The 22,348-nt window shown below is 52.4% G+C and overlaps 1 protein-coding gene across 1 annotated transcript in view; it reads right to left on the bottom strand.

The window, feature by feature from the left end:
• Positions 1-260: 260 nt before the first annotated feature.
• ARHGAP8 (Rho GTPase activating protein 8) overlaps positions 261-22,348 on the bottom strand; it is a 44,908-nt gene continuing 22,820 nt past the window's right edge. The window contains 8 exon segments of the mRNA XM_027594336.2: positions 261-418; positions 421-487; positions 489-572; positions 2,785-2,888; positions 5,500-5,628; positions 5,948-6,028; positions 8,681-8,747; positions 21,168-21,174. Coding sequence (XP_027450137.1) covers positions 261-418; positions 421-487; positions 489-572; positions 2,785-2,888; positions 5,500-5,628; positions 5,948-6,028; positions 8,681-8,747; positions 21,168-21,174 — 697 coding nt within the window.

Below are 22,348 nucleotides of genomic sequence, written 5' to 3' on the forward strand. Positions count from 1 at the left end.
GTGGCTCCAAGTCACTGCTTTGCCACACGGCATATGCCAGGAGCAGTGGACCTTGATCCCAGCCGGACGAGGGCTCCTCACCGACAGCCTCCCAGCATGGCCCCAGTTCAGCCACACTGGGTTATGATTCTAAGGGATCCGTTACCTTATCTCAGCCCACAGCCCAAGAACGATGCAGAAGGGCCAAGAGTCAGAAGTTTAATGGCAAGTTTACAAGGCACAGGAGGGCACACACGGACTTCAGTGTGGCGTTTCCCGCCCTAGCGGAGCGTCCCAGCTGCCGGCAGGGGCTGCGGAGGCACGGGGGGCGGGGAGGGTCTGTCGCCTGTGCAGCCCTCAGCGAAGGGGCCGCCCCGCTCACCTGCCTCAGGGACGCCGGTGCCGAGCTCCCCACGGGCCTCCGGGGTGCTGAAGACCTCTCGTAGTGTTCGATCAGCAGTTTGGTGAACAAGTTCAGAGGCACGAGGGCGCTCAGGGAGGACGCCCCCCTGGGATGGCCAGATTAAATTCAGCCCAAAGACGCACGCCAGGTTGGAGCTGTTCATTTTGTTAAAAATGCTCTCCCGGGACACCTGGAGGACACACAGGGGACCAGGCAAGTGACTGTGGGTTCTGTGCTATGGCCTTGTACAGCCAGCTCCCTGCTCTGGGCTTCAGTTTGCCCATCTGTAGAAGGAAGGACTCAGTCTTGATGCTCCAAGGGACCCTCTGGCTCTGACCGTCCGTCAGCTCCTTCTGGGATCTCCTCAGGGCCCCAGCCTTTCTTCCATTCCAGAGGACTGGGGAGGTCCCCTCAGGGGGGGCCTCCACCACTGTGGGTGCAAGCATGGTGTTTGGTGTCACCCAGCCAGACCACGTCTCTGATACCCACACTTTGGCTGGTGAGTAGGGCATAGTCAAGACTAACTAGCATGCAGGGTCACTGGAGGATGGGACGGTGGGGAGGGGAAGAGCTTGCCTTACAGCCTTGCAACCCCAAAAAGCAGGATACATCACCCATCTTACAGATGAAGAAGCTAAGGCCCAGAAGGTGCAGGGGACTTGCCCGAAGTCATGTGGCCAGTAGGTGGCAGGGGGGCCATCAGAGGGCATGGCCTGACCTCTTCCTTGCCTCCAGGGTCTTGGGGACCTTGATGAATCAGAAGTAGGCAATGCAGAGCCTCGGGGTCATGGGAGAGCACAGAACTATTGGGGGGGGTGTTGCACTGCCTGGTGACCCCCTATGGATCTGGTGAGGAAGCCCTGCCTCCATGAGACAGGCAGCCCCCAAGCCCCTGCAGGTGCACACCAGGGGCCAATGCTATGCAGCGCCAAGCCCCATGGGATGATTAATGTCAGTGTCATGGTGGAGGACAGAGAAATAAATCCATCTCTAGCTAATGAAAAAGAAGTAGAAAAAGAGATTAGGATAACTTAGTTTTTGGCTTCTAAGAAATAAGATCAAGTGACAGAGAGGGAGAACAAAATTGTTTATTTTTTTAAAGCAATCTCTACGCCCAACATGGGGCTCGAGCTCATGACCCCAAGATCGAGTCGCCTGATCTACCAACTGAACCAGCCAGGTGCCCCCGAAATAGTTTATTTTTAAAACCAAGAGGTGGTGTTTGACAGACTCCAACATGTAACATTGGCTCTGCCTGGAGGTCCCCTCCCCTCCATTGGAGATCACATTCCCAGGCCACCTGCCATGAAGCAGGGTTCCCACATAAGCCCCGAAGACCCTGGGCAGGACGCTGCCATGGTGTCGCCACACTGGGTGGAAATGTGCCCCACGGCTGGGAGCCCCATGGCCAAGTCCTGCCTCGGTCATGCCTGCACCCCACACTGCCTACAAAGGGCCTGGACGGATGAGTGTTCCAGGAAGGGTCAGACGACAGAGGGTCAGGGGTCTGGAAGCAAAGGGAGGGGCCTGTTTGGACCCGTTGAGCTTTTCCCTGTTGACCTCGAAGACCACTGCTCCCTGTCCCAGGTGTGGGGAGCTCAGCCTGGACCCAGAGCAGGGACAGGTGTTTCTCTCACTGTGCATTTTCTCACTCTGTGTAGGGGGTGGAATGGCAGCCCCACAACATAGATATCCACCAGGAGCCCGTGGATGTGACTGATTTGGACAAAGGGTCCTTACAGATGTAATCAAGGATCTCAAAGTGAGATCATTCTGGATTATGCAGGTGGGCCCTAAATGCAACGACAAGCATTCTTATAAGAGGAAGCGGAAGGAGATTTGTATAGAGAGGGGACAAGGCCGTGTGGAGACAGGCAGGAGTGAGGTGGCCACAAGCCAAGGGATGCGGGAGCCACCAGGAGCTGGAAGGGGCGGGAAGGACCCCTCCCCTAGAGCCCCTCTGGGAGCACGGCCCTGCCCACACCTGGATTCTGGCCTTCCGGCCTCCAGGACCGTGACCAGACATTTCTAGGTCTGTAGCTGCCCAGTCAGTGGTACCATGCTACGGCGGCCCCAGGACACTCGCGCACCTGGTGACACGTTCCTCTCTCAGGAACGGCCTGCTCAGTCTGCTCATACTGCGCGTCAGGCTCGGAGCCCTGGCTTGGGGGGGACCCAGCCCCTCCCTGAACAGACAGCCCCTGCAGGAGATGATGCGGGAGCAGAGGACTCATCAGTGACTGAGGGGCATGGGGTCAGCAGAGGCAGGCACAGAAGTGGAGTCCTGTGGGCGAGGGAGACCCCAGACCCTGATCTGTGTGGGCACCACGTGCAGGAGGGGGCCCCCCGGGCCAGGCACAGAGTTTGGGCCTCCCCACTGGCGCCCTGCTTTGCCCACTCACCTCGTGCAGGAAGCCCATGAGGTAGCTGAGGACAGCATAGTTGTGTTCTGGAAGGCTCTGCAGGATCTGGCGGCAGCGGGTCACCCGCAGGCTGCTCTCCACACCTACAACGGCACAGGGTTCTTCCTCGGTCCTCTCCGAGGGGGCTGCGTGGGCACGGGGAGGACAGCTCTGAGGACAGACTGTCCCGACGTCAGGCCTGGGGGCCTCACTCACTTCCAGGTCATGTGGCCGTTCCCTGCAAAGCCCTCCCTTCCGAGGGCTCCAGTCCCTTCTTTACGCTGGTACTGCAACTATGACCTCCCAGATAGCGCATAAAGCCCAATCGCTCACTTCGTAGGTGGGAATGGTCTACACCAGCAGTCAGCAAACTGCAGCCTGTGGGCCACATGGCCCACTTTTGTCAATAAAGCTTGACTGGCACAGAGCCACACCCCTTCATTTATACATCATCTGTGGCTCCTTGTGCAGAACCGCAGAGCTGAGGATAGCAACACGGACTGACCCACAAAGCCTGAAAGACGACCTGGCCCTTTACAGAAAGTTTGCCAAGCCTGCTCCAGAACTGACTTAACCTGTCAGTGATTCCCTGCAGCTCAGGACCCCCCATGCACCAAGAACCTGGGTGAGGCTGCCCCAGGCTCAGACCCCCTCACTTTCCTGGTAACTAAATCCTCCACTGAGTTCCATAAGCTGCAAGTCAAAGTGCATCCACAGCGATTCCCCGGGTGCTCAGCACGCTCCTGCTGCAGACACACGTGTGCACACTCACTCCCGCTTCCTCCAGTGCGCTCACCTCCTCCAGCTAAGCCTTGGGCAGAGTTACTGTGAACACCGTGTGCGTTCCAAACACAGCCACTGCTGAAAGGCACAGATTTCCCTACCGTGAATGTTCTTGTTGGCCTTTTAATAAAAGCTCTTTCATGAACTCGAGCTGTCAGGGGTAATGTCAACGGACAGAGAGTCCCCGTGAAATTAATATTCCCAAGAAACCAAAGAGCTTGGAGGCCGCCATCTTGGTGCCTGGACCTCAGCTTCCTGGTCTCAATGTCATCTTTCTACATATTATGGTTCCAGAGCGGGTCTTTGTACAAGGTCTACCTCCAGCTCTCACCACAGTCCCTTCGAGAAAGAGCACTAAGGGGTGAGCAGGAGGGAGGCGCCTGCGGACTGTCACAAAGCACTTAGCAGGTGCCATGAGCGATGCCACGTGTTTTATGCACATTTAATCCTCAAAGCAGCCCCCATTCTATACAGATGAGGAAAGTGAGCTCAGAGAGGATAAGTGACGTGCCCAAAGTCACACAGCTAACGCATGGGGATGCCCAGACTTGGATCCAGATCTGTGCGGCTCTGAGCCGGTTCTCCTCATCTCCTTGCTGCAGATCAGACGGGATGCCCCCCCTATGATTTCCTTGTGCCCTGGACACTGCAGGCCACCCAGAAAGCCCATTCCTCCCCAGCGTATCCCAGAAAGGCTTGCTTTTGTTTCACTTCCAGGAGAAACCCATCCCACCTGAGTAGGGTTCCCAGGTGAAATAGAGGACACCCAGGAAACTCTGAATTTCAGTTAAACAGCAACTATTACTTACACTAAAAAAAGTATTCATTGTTTATTGGAAATTCAAATTGAGGTGAGCATCCTGTATTTTTTTATTGCTAAATCTGGTGCCCCTATATGCCCATCAGCACGCAGCCGGGCCGAGTGAGGCCACAGCCTCACTGTGGGAGGGCGGGATCTTTATTAAAGCCTCTGGCAGCATCTCGGTTCTCGACAACTGGAACTCCGGGACTGTCTGATCTTAACATTTGCAGGGTGCAAAACAAAACTGGAAACAGCCCCAAACGTTTACCCAGAGAGTAACAAAGTGGACGGAAGGCTGCGCGACCATAAAAGAACGAGTAAATATGCACCCAAGGAGGGAAGGATGAGAAGACGGGTAACAGCAGAAAACATTGAGGAGGCCAGCTCGAAGCCAGCGTGCGTGAGCAGCATTCCTGGCCAAACGGGGAGCGCGCACGGAGCCTCTGCTGGGCCCGCGCCGGCATGGGACCCCAAGGGTCGGCCAGGACTCCTGTTTCATTACAGAGCCTCTGCTCCGTTGATTTTGGGGTTTTTTGTTTTTTGTTTTTCTTTTTTACACTCTGTGCTTGTGTTATTTCCATCATAATTCTTAAAAATTCTCAGCGTCTGCCCCAGCCCAGCCCCACCCCCTGGTGCAAAAAGGCCACAGGTCAAGCTCTGCTCCTAAGACTTGTTCTTTTGCAGCCAGATCTCTACCCACAGGCTGTGCTTCACTCATGGCACAAAACCCTGGCTGGTAGCATCACCTGGGAACTGGTTAGAAATGCAGATCGCGGCCCACTCTGGGGTGGGGCCCAGCGACCCCTGTTTTAACTTCCCTCTTCTGGGGAAGTCTGAGGACGTCAGTCACACTGCCAAGCCTTCCCCTCTGCTCATCCTCCTGCCCGGCACGCCTTCTCCTGCTCTCCTTCCGGTAATCGCCGACGCCCACCGTGAGACACACCGCCGCCGTGGGGATTCTGCCACCCTTGGGTCAACGATGTGCCTGTCCCTGCAGCTAGCCCGGCCGTGGTGGCCTGGCCTGGCCGTGGACACCGTGGCCCACCGTGCCAGAGGGCAACAGGAAGATGCAGGGCAGCCCCTGCCCCCTGGACTGGTCCTCGGCTGGCACCCCCAGGGCAGGCACCTACTGGTGATCCCGAGAATCTGTTCATAGGCCCTGAAGGTCAGCAGTGGTTGGGGCAGCTCTCGCAGGAAGGTCTTCAGGATCACGGCAGGGATGTGGATGTCGCCATAGTCATCAAAGTTCACGGGCTTCCCTGGACACAGAACATCGTATGTGAGTTCTGATGGGGCTGGAGAGTCCACTTCACAACGGGCTCTGATGCAGATGGCTTAAAACTCCCGAGGGGAAGAGCTTTCCTGGAGCCACACATCCAGGGCGTGCCCATGTCACCTGTGGGACCCGGGGACGCTGCCGCTGCGCCCTCCTCTGCTCTCCAGAGCCCTGGGCTGTTCTGGGGGTGGGGTGGGGCGGGGGAGCCACGCTACCCCGGCATTTGGGACTCTGCGGCCCTGGAGGGAGGTGCAGGCCGGCTGGGTGGGAGGCTCAGCACGAGGGGTCTCTGGGAGACAGACTCACCTGATTGTACAGACGCTGAATCTCGCGGATGGTGTGGACACTGGCCGATCTCTGGAACAGGCCCTCAGTGTGGAGTCCTACGGAGAGAGGACCTTCAGGCATCTCACAGGTCCTAGCACATCAGGTTTCTGGAACATTCCATGACTCCTCCTGCCCACATATCACCCTCCTGTGGCTGGCAGGGAAGGCTCTCCAGCCTGGTTCATTCCACAGCCACCCCCACTGTCCAACATCCCCACTTTTATTCCTCAAACTACTATACTCCCCAATCCCTCCTGACTCTACTTCTGCGGCCCCCAGGAAGGGAGCATCTAGACAGACAGACCTGGAGTCCAGCCCAAGTCTGCTCCTCCAGCTGTGTGACCTCAGTGAAAGCACACAGCCACTCTGAGCTCGAACGCCCTGTCTTCAGAGTAAGGCCACAAGCCCCTGCCTCTCAGGGCTGCAGAAAGGATCCACGGGACGAGGCATAGCATCCAGAAGGCTCCACACGTGCTGACTCATCCAGTACGGTAGCCACTGGCTGCACAGGGTGATTTAAATTTCCATTTAAGTAGTAAAAATTAAATAAAGTTAAAAATCCCCAGTTGCCCAATATATGAGACACCTACTAGGAAGTGCTTGATTGGGCTATTGCCACCAGCAGCTAGAGGCTACCATTTTGGACACGGTGAATATAGAATGCTTCTAAGTGTTATGAGATAGCACTGGGCTCCCCTCCCAGTCTCTTCTCCATTCTGAAACCGAGTGAGCTATTCAACATTATACGTCTGATTCTGATCAGTCTGTAAATGGAGCCATTCCCCGTCTTCATAGGTAAGCTTCCCATGGGGCCTTACCACGGACCTGCACAGTCCGGCCTCTCCAGCCCCACTGCCGCCTCCTCCAGCCTCCAGTCTGCCCCACGCTCCTTACTACTCCCGGCCTTTGCATGCACTGTTCCCTCTGTGTGAGTGGCTGGTCCCTCTCTTTTCCTTCTGAGAGACTGCAGTAGGAAAAGTTCTGAGGTGGCTCCCAAATTCCTGGACCCTGTGGTGGGGACACTTTCTCCCAGGTATTCATCCAAACACTAGTCTACATGTTGCAGGGAAGGAACTCTGCAGACAGAAGTCAGGTCCAAAGCAGCTGATCTTAAGATGGAGATTATCTTGGGTGGGCCTGACCTAATCGGGCAAGCTTTTGAAAAGGGACCAGGTTCTTCCTAGCAACAGAGATCTGGAGCGTGGAGGCTGGGATTCGACATGTGGGAGGGTGTCTGTTGGTGGGGGCTGGGGGGCACATGGGAAGGGGAAAGTATGCCGCCTCTAGGAAGAGAAAGAGGCTGACAGCCGCCAAGGAAATGGGCATTTCTGCATGAACTGAGTGTGGCCAACAACCCCACTAATGAGTGTGGAAATCCAGAAAGAAATGCAGCCTGGCTAACACCTGGCGTTTCGCTCTGTGAGACCCTGAGCAGACCGGCCGCAGAGCACCCAGACTTCTGACCTATGGAAACTGAAAGAATAAATTCATGCCGTTCGAAGCCACTAAGTGATCATTTGTTATGCAGCAGAGGAAGGTGATCCAGTGACCCTCGGCCCACATGTCAGAGCTCAGGTCCCCTGATCTCCAGGATAGCTCACCCCCGTGTAAGTCTGTGGTTGTCACAGCGTTAACGGAGGAAAACATCACGGAGTCTCTCGGTTCCGACCGTGAGCCCCCCAGAACAAGGGCTGGGTGCTGCGGTCACCACGGCAACCCCAGCACATCCATCCAGGCTGGATGCAGGGAAGCGCCCGATGAGTACACGCTTAATCATGTACTCATCCAACAAATATATACAGAGTTCCTACTCAGGCCTGGGTTTTTTGTTTGATTTTGTAATAAAGGAATTGATACGTTAAACCCAGGGAGACTCCCTTTCACGGTTTCTGACTCATGGTCGTTAAGCACTATCTTCTGTCAGTTCCTGAAACACGGAGCAGAATGGGAAGTGCTGCAAATGACTTCTCGCCAAAGTAGAGACCATTCCAAACGACAATCGGATCCCCCAGCTAGAGAGGCGCTGCCTCATAGAGCTTTCTATGATTAGAACAAGCAGTTCCAGGAGCACGCCAAGTAACAGAGGACCAGGGACCCCAGCTGTGGTGGCTCCCACATCTCGTCTGATGCACCCCCACTCCCACTCTGCAGCATCTGCACCTGCAGGTGGTCCCCCACACCGCCTGACGGCCTGTCCCACCCAGAGACCCATCCTCCTGTCAGGGTGAAAGCAGCCTCCGTACCTCCGCCCTCTCCCTGTGGATCCGAGCTCTGGCATCAGGAGTCTTGGAGGACCCATAAGACTCACCCCCTCTGGTCACTGAGTGCACCCACCCCACTGGGGAAGGCACCTGCAAACCAAGCTATCTATCATGTCAAAGGGGTCCCTTTATGGGGGGGCTTTACGTGTATCGTGTCATTTAGGCCCAGGTACTGTTACTAACCCCACTGGGCAGATGAGGAATCAGAGGCCCAGAGAAGGTAAGTAACTGCCCAAGGTCACACAGCCAGTACACAGTGGAGCCAGGATTCAAACCCAGACAATCCGTGTGCTTGAGACCAGTCCATCCTGGTCAGCCTCCCTGCACAGGTTCCAGCCCCTCCAATTCCTTGGTCTGCAGGGTGCTCAGGCAGTGAGTCAGCTGCCCCCCACAGGGAGGTGCACCCAGAGGCCCTCACACCCCTGGCTGAAGTCAGGTCTCACTCACCTTTCTCTCTCAGGTAGGTCACTGTGAACCTCAGCACAGGCGGGATGAGCTCACCGTGATTTTTGTCCTTGAGGCCGAGGGGAAAGAAAAGGAAGTAACAGTGTTTACCTGGGCATGACAGGAGACTCTGATGCCCTCCACGCCACCATGAAAGCAGAGATGCAGAAGTAGTAAAAAGGACAGTGCAGCGGCTGAGGGCTCCACCAAGAGGATGCACGTGATACAGGGCAGACCTGGGGGCTGGGGGTGGCTTCCCATGGGGCAACTTCTGAGCTAGGTTGTGAGGGATGAGGAGGAGCCTGTGGAGGACAAAAGAGGGAGGGGCCCAGGCAGCAGGGCATCAGGGGAGGCCCAGAGGCATGAGCACAGGTGGCCGTGAGGGCAGACCCAGGAGAGCCGGACTGGATGCTGACCCATCAAACAACATGCCTGGTAACACCCAGCCTCTTACTGCGCTCAGCTCATCGGATAGAGATTCGATACACAAGGCAACTTTAAAACACAGGTACAAATATAAAAGGATGGCCCTCCCAGACACACACACACACACACACACACACACACACACACACACACACACACACACACACACACACACACACACACACCCCTCCACCCCAGGTAATAGAGTTTGCATCTGAAGCCAGAGCCACCTACAGTGAGCTCGCCCCACTGGGCTCCTGCATAAAGTGCTTGTTTTTCTCTTTCCTCCTCTGTTGAATGTTCTTGTCCCGAAAGGCAGCATACTTGGGATGGAGGAGAAAGGGCTCTGAAGTCAGACATACCTGGCTGGAGCCCTGCTCTGCTACATTTTAGCTGAGAAGAGTAGGTGTGTTCCTGTTCTTAGGCAGCATGTTCTCTAAATGTCAGTTAGGTTAATTTGGCTGATGGTGTTGTTCAAGTTTTCTAGACTGTTGGTTTTCTACTTATCCTACCAATCATTTAGGAAAGGGTACTAGAGTCTCCTCATGGAACTGTGTGTCTATTTCTTTCTTGGTTCTACTAGCTTCTCCTTTATGTATTTTAAAGCTCAGTTATTAGCCCATAAATTTTTAAAATGATGTCTTCTTTATTATTATGAAATATCCGTCTTTGTCCCTGGGCTTATTTCTTGTTCTGAGGTCTACTTTGCCTGATATTAATACAGCCACTCCAGCCTTCTTTTGGTTGGTGGCTGTAAGGCATATCTTTTTCCATCCTTTTACCTTTTTTTAAAAAAGGTTTATTTACTTATTTCAGTGAGAGAGAGCGAGCATGCATGAGGTGGGGAGGGACAGAGGAAGAGGGAGAGAGAAACCCAAGCAAACTCCACAGTGAGTGGGAAGTCCGACATGGGGCTCAGTCTCAGATCTGAGCTGAGATCAGACCTGACCTGGAACCAGGAGTCAGATGCCCAACCAACTGCGCCATCCAGGCACCCCTCGATCCTTTTACTTGTAACAACTTGTAGTCTTCTAACCCTTTGTATTTTATTTTATTTTAAATATTTTATTTATTTATCTGACAGAGAGAGAGACAGCAAGAGGGAACACAAGCAGGGGGAGTGGGAGAGGGAGAAGCAGGCTTCCCTCCGAGCAGGGAACCCGATGCAGGACTCGATCCCAGGACCCTGGGATCATGATCTCAGTTGAAGGCAGACGCTTAACAACTAAGCCACCCAGGCTCCCCTATATTTTATTTTTTTTAAAGATTTTACTTTTTTGAGAGAGACAGCACGAGTCAGGGGAGGGGCAGAGGGACAAGCAGACTCCCTGCTGAACAAGGAGCCTGATGGGGGGCTCAGTCCCAGGACCCTGAGATCATGACCTGAGCCAAAGTCAGATGCTTAACTGACTGAACCACCCATGCAACCCTCATTTTATATTTTAAACATCAGTAAGATCTTCCTTTTTAAAAAAATCCAGGGGCGCTTGGGTGGCTCAGTCATTAAGCGTCTGCCTTTGGCTCAGGTCATGATCCCAGGGTCCTGGGATCAAGCCCCGCATCGGGCTCCCTGCTCCGCGGGAAGCCTGCTTCTCCCTCTGCCACTCCCCCGGCTTGTGTTCCCTCTACTCGCTGTGTCTCTCTGTCAAATAAATAAATAACATCTTTAAAGAAAAAGAATAAAAAATCCAAACTGAGAATCTCTGCCACTTACATTTAATGTAATTATCAATTTGGCTAGGTTTAAATCTACCATCTTGCTATTTGTTCTTTATTCATTTCCCCTCTTTCCTTGACTTTGTTTGGCTGATTATTTTTTAGGATTCCATTTATCTCCTTATTAATATATTAGTTGCATCTCTTTATTTGTAGTGGGCCTAGTTTTCCAATACACATATTTAATATAGTACAGTCTATCTTCAAGTAATATTAACACTACTTTACTTACAGTGTAGGAACCTCACCACTGTATACTTCCACTTCTCAACCACATCTTTTGTGTTAATGTCATATATTATACAGTATTCCAACATGTTATTTATTTTCTATTTACTCATATATTTACCATTTCCAAAACTCTTCCTTCCTCGGTGAGGATCTTAATTTCCATTTGGCATTATTTTTCTTTTGTCTGACACACGTCCCTTAACATTTTTATCATGTAGGTGTGGAGATAAATCCTCTCAACTTTAGTTTATCTGAGAAAGCTTTTACTTTGCATTCAGTGTTGAAAGGTTTTTGCTGGGTATGTAATTTTAGTTCAGAAAAAAATTTTATTTCTTTTTTAATTTTTATTTATTTATTTGACAGAGAGAGAGCACAAGTAGGCAGAGCGGCAGGCAGAGGGAGAGGGAGAAGCAGGCTTCTCACTGAGCAGAGAGCCCGATGTGGGGCTCGATCCCAGGACCCTGGCATCATGACCTCAGCCGAAGGCAGATGCTTAACAACTGAGCCACCCAGGTGCCCCGAAAAAAAATTTTTTTAAAGATGAGAACTTTTAAAATTTGAAAAAGATATTGCTCCACTGCCATCTGACTTGCATCTTTCCAAGAGACATCTGCTGTCACTCTTATCTTTGCTCTCCTGTGGGTAGTGTCTTTTTTGCCTCTACTTTTAAGATTTGCTCTGTCCCTGGTTTTAAGCGATTTGATTATGATGTGCCTTGGTGTCATTTTCTTCCATGTTCCTTATGCTGGTGGTTCATTGAGCTCTTAGGACCTGTGGGTGTATAGTTTTCATCAAATTTAGAAAAATATTCTTCAAATTTTGTCATCTTCTTTCTGGAACTCCAATTATACATATCCTACACTATAATATTATTTTTTAAAAGACTTTTGGAATGTTTTAATTCATACGTTTTAATTCATTATGTAATGATAGCACAATCTATTTTACAAATTAAATGTATGACTATATATGAAATAGAAATGGGAGGACAAAACTAAACATAGGTCAGGAAAATGAGTTTTTCCAACACCAGGTGCCAAAGGAAGACATGTTGCCTGTAGAGCCCAAGGAGGAGTCAGGGAAGGTGACAGGAACAGCATCGGCTTGTGCTGCTTGTGTTCGTTCCCTGTGTTTGCCACAGGTTGGTCTTTTCTTTCTCTTTGTGTTTCATTTTGGATCATTTGTATGGCTATGTCTTCATGTTCACTAATCTTTTCTTCTCTGATGCCTAATTTTCTATTAATCCCATCCAGTGTGTTTTTCATATTAAAAATTGTGTTTTTCATCTCTAGAAGTTTCACTTGGATTCTTTTTAAGATATCTCAGCATGTTCATGGTTTCTTCTACTTTCTTGAACATATAGACAATATCTGTAATAGTGTTTTATTTTTTTTAAAGATTTTATTTGACAGAGAGAGATAGCGAGAGCAGGAACACAAGCAGGGGGAGTGGGAGAGGGAGAAGCAGGCTTCCCGCGGAGCAGGGAGCCCGACGTGGGACTCGATCCCAGGACCCTGGGATCATGACCCGAGCCGAAGGCAGACGCCTGACAACTGAGCCACCCAGGCGCCCTGTAATAGCGGTTTTAATGCTCTTATCTCCTAATCCCTTCAGCTCTGTCACTTGTGTATGTGATGGTTAATTCTGCATATCAACTTGACTGGGCCAAGGGGTGCCCAGCTATTTGGTTAAACATTATTCTGGATGTGTCTATGAGGGTACTTTTGGATGGGATTAACATTTGGACTGGTGGGCTGAGTAAAGCAGATTGCCCTCCCTAAGCAGGTGGCCCTCATCCAATCAGTTGAAGGTCTGGATAGAACAAAAGGCTGAGTAAGGGAGAATTCAGTCTCTTCACCTATCTCTGAACTGGGACATCAATTTTCCCCTGCCTTTGGAGTCTGACTCAGACTGGCACTACCCGCATTGGCTCTCCTGGGTCTCCAGATTACCAATTACAGATACTGGGACTTCTCAGCCTCCATACTCACATGAGCCAATCCCTTATAATAAATATCTTATTGGTTCTATTTCTCTAAAGAACCTATACTAACACACTGGGTCTGTTTCTACTGATTGGTTTTTCTCCTAGTTACAGAACATGCTTCCCTGTTCCCACCTTGTACTTTCTCTTTGGGAATTTTATGTTGTTGGTTGCTGGATCTTTTTTTTTTTTTTGTATTCCTCTGAATGGAGATGAACTTTGTGTGTCTTGCTTTAAGTCATCTGGGAACAGGTAGATCCTTTCAAGGATTGCTTTTAAGTTTGCAAGGGAGGCTCTAGAGCAGGGGTCAGCCTAGGGCTAATGTAACTCCACTACTAAGATGGAAACTTCACCCAGTGCTTTGGGTACTGAAGTCTTTAGCTGGGAGAACACTTGCCATTCTCAGCCCTGTGTGAGCTCTGACAGTTTGGGGGCCTAGTACTTTCCAGTGGTGCTTTTAATTTCCTTTCATATATAAACAGTTTAAACACTCAGCCAAAGACTAGAGGGTACCTTCTCTAGATGTCCAGAGCTCTCTGTGCAGCTCCCTCCTCCCTGGAACTCTGTCCCCCAACGTCACCCAACTAAAGTCCCACCAACTCTGAACTCTGTGACCTCACTTCTGCAAGAACACTGACTCTGTCTGGCCTCTCCCTGCTCTGCAGCCTGGAAATGCTCTCCCGGCAGTGGGCTGGGGCAATCCCGGGGCTTGTGGCTCTTCTCTCAGGGATCACAGTCCCGTGCTGCGTGTTGCCCAATGTCTGAAAATGCCTGTCTTCATCATGTGCTTCTCTAGTTTCAGGGAGGACAGTAAATTTGTTCCGTGACTCAATCATGGCAAGAAGCAGACATCACCCATTTATCGTTGAAGGGTTTCTGGAGGCGGAGAGGCGGCCTCATGCCTGGCTACAGTCCGTGGTACCCTCCAACCTTCCCTGGCTCTCATTCTGCTCCATCAACAAGTAAGACCTTTGAGAAAACGGGGGCAGGAATGGGGCAAGTATATCTACCCCTCCAATCCTAACACACAAATACGGACCTCCGCCTCTTCCCCTGGCTCCCCAAGAACAGCCCAAAGTTCAGCAATCCCCAGCTCTTTCGGAAAAGTCAGTCACCTCACAATTACATTACTCCTTGCTATTCGCTTGCATATATACTGTTTCATTTGATTCCAACAGGGTGGAATGAGACAGCCTAGGCTGTTATTACCCCTGCTTCACAGATAACAAATGAGGTGCCCAGTAAGAGAAGTTTTCTGTCCCTACCCCACAGCCGGCCACAGGAGGGGCCGGATGCACAGTCAGCTTTCTCTCCGTGATTCCTCGAGACACGTGAGACACGTGTGCTTAATAACAGCATCGCTGTTACCAAAATGCAGGTTAAAATGTAGCCACTGGCATATGGTTGCATTATAATGGAACCCAAGGTTGGAAGTAAGCAAATAACCAAATAACCAAAAACTGTGTCGAGGACTGAAGGTATACGAGTTGATCTTCCTGGCCTCACCAGAACTAAACTCGATGTGAAAATTTTGACTGAAGCAACCTTAGGACGTTTCCTTCCTCTTTTGCCACAAGAGTTCTCCCAGGGGCACTGACTTCCCTGAAGCTTAGCGAGCCCTGAGATTCCCTGTGCCCGCCCCCCCCCCACCACCCAGCGGCCCTGAGGACGCTGTTCCAGGCCCCTCCTGCCAACACTAGCTCTCTTTCTTCCAGCTAAAAACACATCTGTGCCTACATGTCACACACTGACTAGACCCGGGTCCCAGAGCTGCAGTGGGTGTTCGGGTTGGGGACTCTTTTCTTCACCATCGGCCACCCCCACCTGGTGGGTGAGCCTGAGGATCGCCTCAGGGAAGGCAGTGAGCACAGGGGAGGGTGTCCTCTAGGAGGCGAGGGAGGGTCTGACAGGGAGGTGTCCACTCCCCTCGGGAGCCCCTATGCTCCAGGGCAAGACGGGCCAACCCCGGCATGTGGTGATGACCCACAGCGTCAGGCTCTAAGGAAGCACATGACCTTTCTGGAAGGGGGAGTCAACAGTACGTGCCCCGAACCTTAAAAACGGCCACATTCTCTGATGCTGGAAATCCACCCACTCCTAGGAATTCATCCCAAGGAAATGATTCCAGATGTGTGTGCAAGGCCTGAGTCAGCTTCAGTCTCTTCACACGCAGCGTCCACCACAGGACGTGAGACACGGTAAAACAGTAGATACTTCGGGGATAACGGGAAGAGCGGATTTCCGTGGTGTTCTCGACAGAGAACGCTGGCTGGGCACCACGGGGGGGCAAGCGAGTGTTTGCTGCTAAGTCTTCCTTCCCTCTCTGCCTCGCCAGGCCTTCCTGCAGGACGGCCACCTCCCTGTGTCACTGATGGTGGCTTGGCCATGTGACCTGCTCCGGGCTGGCAGCAGGCGTGATGTTTACCACCTCCAAGGAGAAGCTCTGAACGGGACTGTTGTAGCTTGGCTTGGGCATGCTCGCTCCCCTCCTCCAGCAGGACAGCAGCCTGTCCCCGAGAGCCCACTCTCTCAGCCTGGCGTCAGAAACAGAAGACACGCGGAGCTGAGCCGAGCCGCCGCCTACATGCACACCTACACAACCTGAGCAAGAATAAACACTTGTCATCAGAACCCACCTGAGACTGAGACTGTTATGTGGCACAACCTAGCGAGAGCTGACAAATACACATGGGAAGAAAGACCGCACGGCTCTCAGGGAGCTCAGAGTGCATATTGTAGAGGAAGTATATTTCAGGGACACCTTGAGGAAGATGTTGGATTTGGACGGGACACACGGGGAACGCAGGGAACATGCCTGAAGGTGAGAAAGCAGGGGCTCTTTTGAGAAACGGCTGGAACTCAGGTGGGGAAACTGAGGCCCTGAGCATTTAAGCTATTGGACCAAATAAGTGCAGGGCCAGGATTCGAACCCAGACCGGCAAGCTCCAGAATCCAGCCTCTCAGCACAACACCAGAACTGGAACATAAACAAAAGTCACAGATGAACGGGAATGAAGAGTGTGGTTGGCGATTACCCACTAATGGCACGCGCGCTTGGCCCCCAGGCGGAGGGTCACCACCGAGATGCACGGGCAGCCGAACAGAAGCCGAAAGCGTGGGCTCTGGCGTCCGACTTCCTGAGACCGAATCCTGGCTCTGCCGCCACAGCCAGGAGACCCAGACACACCACTCAACCTGCCTGTGTCCCGTGCCTCTATTTCCTCTTCTGTTAAATGGGGTGACCGCCGTGCCCGCCTGCCAGGGTGGCTGAGTTAGCACCAGCAAAGCCCTTAGGACAGGCCCTGGTACCCCAAAACCATTCAGGAGATGTGACTTACAGAACAAATGACGTCACATGATCCAAAGACTCAACAACTGTAAAAGGAAGAATTAAACTAAAACTCACCTCACACTCTTGGCCGTGGATGCTTAGCGGGATGCTGCGGTAAATGCACATAAATTCTTGTCGCCTTCAGACTCCTCTCCTGCTAAGACCCTGGCACACTCACCCACGAGCAAGGCAGGCTTCCTCTTGTCCTCTCTCGGGGCCAGAAACTGCAGCTGGGACCCCCCCCGAGAGGCAGTCCCCCACTGATCAGGCCCGCACAGTCTCGCGGCCTGGCACGCGCTCACGTGGGGCACGCGCCACTGCTGCGCATCTCAGCTTGGATGCTGCAGGCACACAGAGACACACCACAGATGCTCATCTCTCCCACATCTCTGGCCTCCTGCTGGCCCACAGCCTGCCCTCCGCCCAGCACACCCTCCTTCCCCGCTCCAGGCTCAGGCCAAAGTCCTCCTCCTCTGAGGTCTCCTCTCTGCAGGGCATGGCTCCCCATCCATCATTCCCTCGGTGCTGTGTGTGGACCCCACGACACCTACAGCCTTCTTCTCTGAGTCACCATTGTTGACAACCCTTGTCACAGAGCACCTCGCCCATGGTACCAAGAATGCTGGCAATGGCTGACCGCCAAAGGTCCTGTACTGTGCAGACATGGCCCAAGTGCCCAAAATGTATTAACTCACTGAATCTTCGGGACAGTTTTGGAAGTTTCCATAATAAACCCCATTTACAGACAAGGAAACCGAGGCTCAGAGGGTTCATGGAACCTGCCCGTGGCCACATGTGTAGAGAATCATCAGTGGCCGCTGTGGACGTCTGTGTCCTAACACCTGGGAGCTGTGAATGTGCTCCCTTCCGCGGCACAAGGGACTCTGCAGGTGACAGGTGGGGAGATCACCCCAGACTGTCCGGCAGGCTCAACAGAAGCTCACAGGAGGCAGGAGGGCCAGACTCAGAGAGGAGACAGACGACAGAAGCAGAGGTCAGAGCAAAGCACTTTGAAGGTGGGGGACAGAGCCATGAGCCAAGAAACCAGGAAAGGAAGCTCTTTTGACCAAGAGAATATGGCAGAAGCAACTGTCTCGTTTCCAGGCCCCGGCCTGAAGACTCTGGCGGTTTCCACTTGTCTCAGGAATCCCCTGCCAGAAGCCGTGAGCTGCCCCGTAAGAAGGGCGGCCACCTCGAGGATGTCCTGTGGGGCGGCCGTGTCCCAGCTGAGCCCAGCCTTCCAGCCATCCCTGCCAAACGCCAGGACATGAGGCAGCACCTCGGACCGCGGACCCCCTGGAGCCGCTGGGCCACACTGGACACCAGCGAGTAAGCTCTGCCAGCGCCACATGGAGCAAACCTGCCCGGCTGAGCCCCACCCGAATGCCCGGCCCACAGAAATCAGGCCACAGAACAAAACGGTTGCTGTCTGAAGCTGCTAAGTGCTGGGGGGCCTGGGATGCACAACGGGGAACCGTCGTCAGGAGTGTGCAGCCAGGACTCAGAGCCCCGAGTCTGAACCCACAGCCCCTGCTCCTGTATCTTACCCATTTAGTTTCCATCGTGATTTCATGAGCCCAAGTTAGAGACCGGACGTGGATGCTGGCAGAGGCCCCATGCGCGGCTCGAGGTCCTGCAGCCCTGCGGTGGCAGAGCCGGCAGTGAGGTCCGGCCCAGCTCAAACCTGCCGCCAGCATTCTGCAGCGACTCATCAGGTGGATGTACCACCAATGCTGCTCTTCCTTGTGCTCCAAGATTTGCAGAGGAGGCCTAAACAAGTGGCCCTGTGAACAACATAAAAACAGCACCAACAGTGCCAACGGGCCCTGACGAAGGTCACTGCCTTTGTGAGTCCTGTCGCCATGGGAACATGGGCGGACCCTCCCCACCCATCCCCGACTTGGCTCCCTGTGTCCCTCTGGAGTAGAGTCCAGGCCTCTCTGCACCCCTGGGGAGGGAGGGACGTGGTGAACGGGATGAGTGGCTCTTTTCCTCCTCCTGCTTCCTTTGGGAGCCAGACAGAGTGGTATAAGCTTTGGCCCTGCCCTGAAGAGGTGGGTGGCCCTAGGCCAATATCTTAGCCTCCCCAGCCTCTGTTTCCCCAAATGGAAAGCAGAGATGCTGGCACCATCCCTCCAGGGAGCTGCAAATAGTCAATGCCGAGGGACGTGGAAGGTTTTGTTGAGCTCTGAATCAAATGTACTAACAATTAAAAATCACTGGACCGCCAGGGGCCGGGCGACTTCCCAGGCCAGATACGGGTGGCCCATTTCGGGTGAAGACGCAGGCTAAGGACCCTGCAGTGACTGGCCCAAGGTCTCCCAGCTCGAAAGCCTGGGTCTGTTCATTCCAAAGCCCGCACTAGTTAACATTTTGGGGAAGGGGTCCCCCTGAGACCTGCAAAGTAGGCCAGACAGTGATGAGCTACGCAAAGACCCCCTTGCCTATAACTTAGCCCACGTTTCCTTTTTCAAAAGCAGGCTGCCGGGGCAGGAACAGGCCTGTGAGATCATGAGAAACTGAGGTCCCAGAAGTGGAGGGGTTTGCTCAAAATTGCGAGGCCCCCAGCCAAGCCGGCCTCCTCACCCGTGCATGCAAGGCGCATTTACTCCAGCTGGGCCTCTCGTGGTGAGCAGCAGAACCGGGTCCTGGCACTCCACCATCACTCTCGATGGTGCAGAAACCCACGCTGTGGATATCTCCTCCCTCCCCAGCCCAACCGGTGGCTTGGAGAGAGGCCTGCTCAGCCCACTGAGTCAGGGCAGAGAATGATCTCTGCCCTAGGAGCTCTGGATCAAAAGTGCTTCCTGGCTGGGCGGGGGTGCCCAGGGCAGCAGCAAACCCTGTCCTACCATGGCTCCCCCGTGCATCCCCATGTGTGTGGGCCTGGGCCAGCCTCCACAAGGAGGCACAGACTATTAAACCCACATCCTGAACTGAAGCTCCAAGGCGCACACCGGGCGCAGGGGGCTCTCAGAGGCAGAGCGCTATTCCCGGGTCAGCAGTGTGTGCTCCTGGCCGGCAGGCAGCCCGCAGGGAGCGCTGGGGATTCTTGCACATAATTCTTGAGTGTAGCCCCTCCCCTTGGGAGACACGCCTCGAGTAATTCAGAGCATGTTTCTTTCCTGGTTTTGTATGCAAGAAATGTACAAATGAGGAGAGAGTGTAGCTTTTTAGAAATAGTAGGGACAGGGAGGGGGAGGTCCCGGGTGCCGGAAGAACTGGGGAGCGCATGTGGACACCCCAGGAACCACAGTGGGCGGAGGACCGATGTGCACCAGTGTGCCCGCACACTGCCAGGCCTGCTGGCCTCATCACTGTGCCCTCATTGGGACAGAAGACAAAGCAGACTCAGAGACAAATTATTTTATCTGAAGTCAGATGGCCTAGGGTTCAAATCAAAATTTGACTCCCGAGCTCTTGTACCTGCAGCAGACCACAGCCTTGCACTCTGGGTTGGGGGTTTGGTGGGGTTAACCCACCTGTGCAGCACTGGCCTCTCAGGGAGGTGAATGAAGAACTGGAAAGTTTTGTACCATGAGCGAGACCAGTCCCCAAAACTCTAATGGGGTGGGGGTTTCTAGCAAGTCAGGCTGACCCACATGACTGAGAACCAGAGCCCAAGGACGCCCGTTCCCCACCCCATTCCCAAAGAGCAGCATCTTCTGCTCTCCGGACAGCCCCGCAGTGCAGGAGACCAAAGACGAGTGTACCCGGGCATGCAGGGAAAGAGAAGGGGAAGCCCAACACCCCTTTCCTCGTGAAAGCAGATCCTGGCTCAGCTGAAACCTTCTGCTTTGGGAGACACACAGCTGGAAAAGCCATGCAATCCTGCTCACTAACAAAGAGCCCGAGGGGACCTCTGAATCTGTTGCCCCCAGATCCCATTTCCTGCAGATACAAGAGGAGGAGAGGTGGGGGCAGGGGGACACCCCCACTTCTCCCACGAGTCTGAAACTCCCACAACCCCTGTGAAGGAAAGATTTGCTCTGATCACGCACAAACTCTTGCAAAAAACAGAAGGGCCATGAAGCTAAGTCAAAGACATCACAACATAAAGTGACTACAGACCAGTTTTTCTCAGGAATATAGACACCAAATCATCCACAATATACTGGCAAAGCAAATCGAGCTATGAGTTAAAAGACGATCTACCACAAACACGTGTGATTTATCCCAAGAATACAAGGTCGGTTCAACATAAAAATCAAGCAGTGTCATCACCATATTAATAAAGGACAAAAGCTATGTGATCATCTCAATAAAGGCAAAAAAAGCGTAGGACACAAGCTCACATCCTTTCATAGAAAAAAGAAAAACAAGACCCAACCGCTCGACAAACTAGGAATGTTAGGGCTTTTCCTCCACTGGATAAAGGGCGTCTATGAAAAACCCACAGCTAATATCACATTTAATGGTGAAAAACTCAGCCACTTCCCAATAAGAAGAGAAAAGACAAGGATGTGCACTCTCCCCACCGCTACCCAACACTGGAGGATCTGATCAGTGTGATCAGGCAAGAAAAGGAAATAAAAAGCGTCCGGGATAGACAGGAAGAAGTAAAACTATATTTACAAATGATACGATCTCGGATATAGAGAATACCCCAAAAATTCACAAAACATCTATTGGAACTAATAACTGATGTCAGGCGGTAGGATATATGGTCAGCACATAAAAATCAACCATTTCTATACACTAGCAGCGAACGATCCAAAAAATGAAAACACGAAACAATTTCATTTACAATAGCATCACAAAGGACAAAATACTTAACTAAATTTAACAAAAAAGTGCAAAACACGGAGACTGAAAACTATAAAACCTCACTGAAAGAAACAGAAAGATCTACCAAGATCTTTCCAACCCAGGATGGAAAGACATCCTGGGTTCATCAACTGGAAAATGTGGTATTGGGAAGGTGGCCATGCTCCCCAAACGGATCTGCAGAGACAGCACGATCCCTGTTGAAATCCCAGCTGCCTTTTTACAGAAATTGACAAGCTGATTCTAAAACTAATATGGAAATGCAAGAGACCCCAAAGAGCCAAAACCATCTTGAAAAAGAAGAACAAAGTCGGAAGACTCACATTTCCCGATTTCAGAACTTAGTACCAAGCTACAGTAGTGTGGCACTGACATTGGCCGATGGAAGAGAATCAGGAGTCCAGAGATAAACCCTCACGTTTATGGGCAATCGTTTTTTGACGAGGGAGCCAAGGCAATTCGGTAGCGGAGAGAATGGTCTTGTCAACAAATGGTCCTAAGTCTGTGTGGAGTCATCAGGGAAGGCTTCCTGGAGGAGGGGACAATGAAGGAGAAATGAGAGCAGGCAAGCCAGGCAGTGGGGACTCATTCACATGGTCTCCACACCTTGTTGTGAAGCTCCCCTGGGGCTGGAGGTGAGGAGGGCATTTTTGTTTTGTTTTGTTTTGTTTTGTTTTTAAAGATTTTATTTATTTGACAGAGAGAGACACAGCGAGAGAGGGAACACAAGCAGGGGGAGTGGGAGAGGGAGAAGCAGACTCCCCGCCGAGCAGGGGGCCCAATGCGGGGCTCGATCCCAGGACCCCGGGATCATGACCTGAGCCGAAGGCAGACGCTCAATGACTGAGCCACCCAGGCGCCCCAGGAGGGCACGGTTTTAAGTCCACTTACAGGGAAAGAAACAGGGGTGAGTTACATCATTGGCTTGACTTCCCAAAGCTGGGACCTGCGTCCCCTCCCTTACCCGAAGGAGGCCCTTATTTACCTGCCCTCTTTCGACTACCCTACAGCTGCCCAGATGGAGCTGTACGAGATGCACAGGTGCATTTCTCCCTCTTCAGGGATGGCAAAGAGCAAAGATACCTTGACTCTCTGACTCCCCCTTAATATATTAATTAGCTTGTTCTAAGGTGATAGCTTTCTGTTGTGTACTTCTGAACTTAACTCAGCAAATTAACATTTGTGAATAGGATTTGGTTATGAATTTTAACGACTT

The sequence above is a fragment of the Zalophus californianus genome, chromosome 9 (assembly GCF_009762305.2).
Source record: "Zalophus californianus isolate mZalCal1 chromosome 9, mZalCal1.pri.v2, whole genome shotgun sequence".
NCBI classification, from domain to species: domain Eukaryota; kingdom Metazoa; phylum Chordata; class Mammalia; order Carnivora; family Otariidae; genus Zalophus; species Zalophus californianus.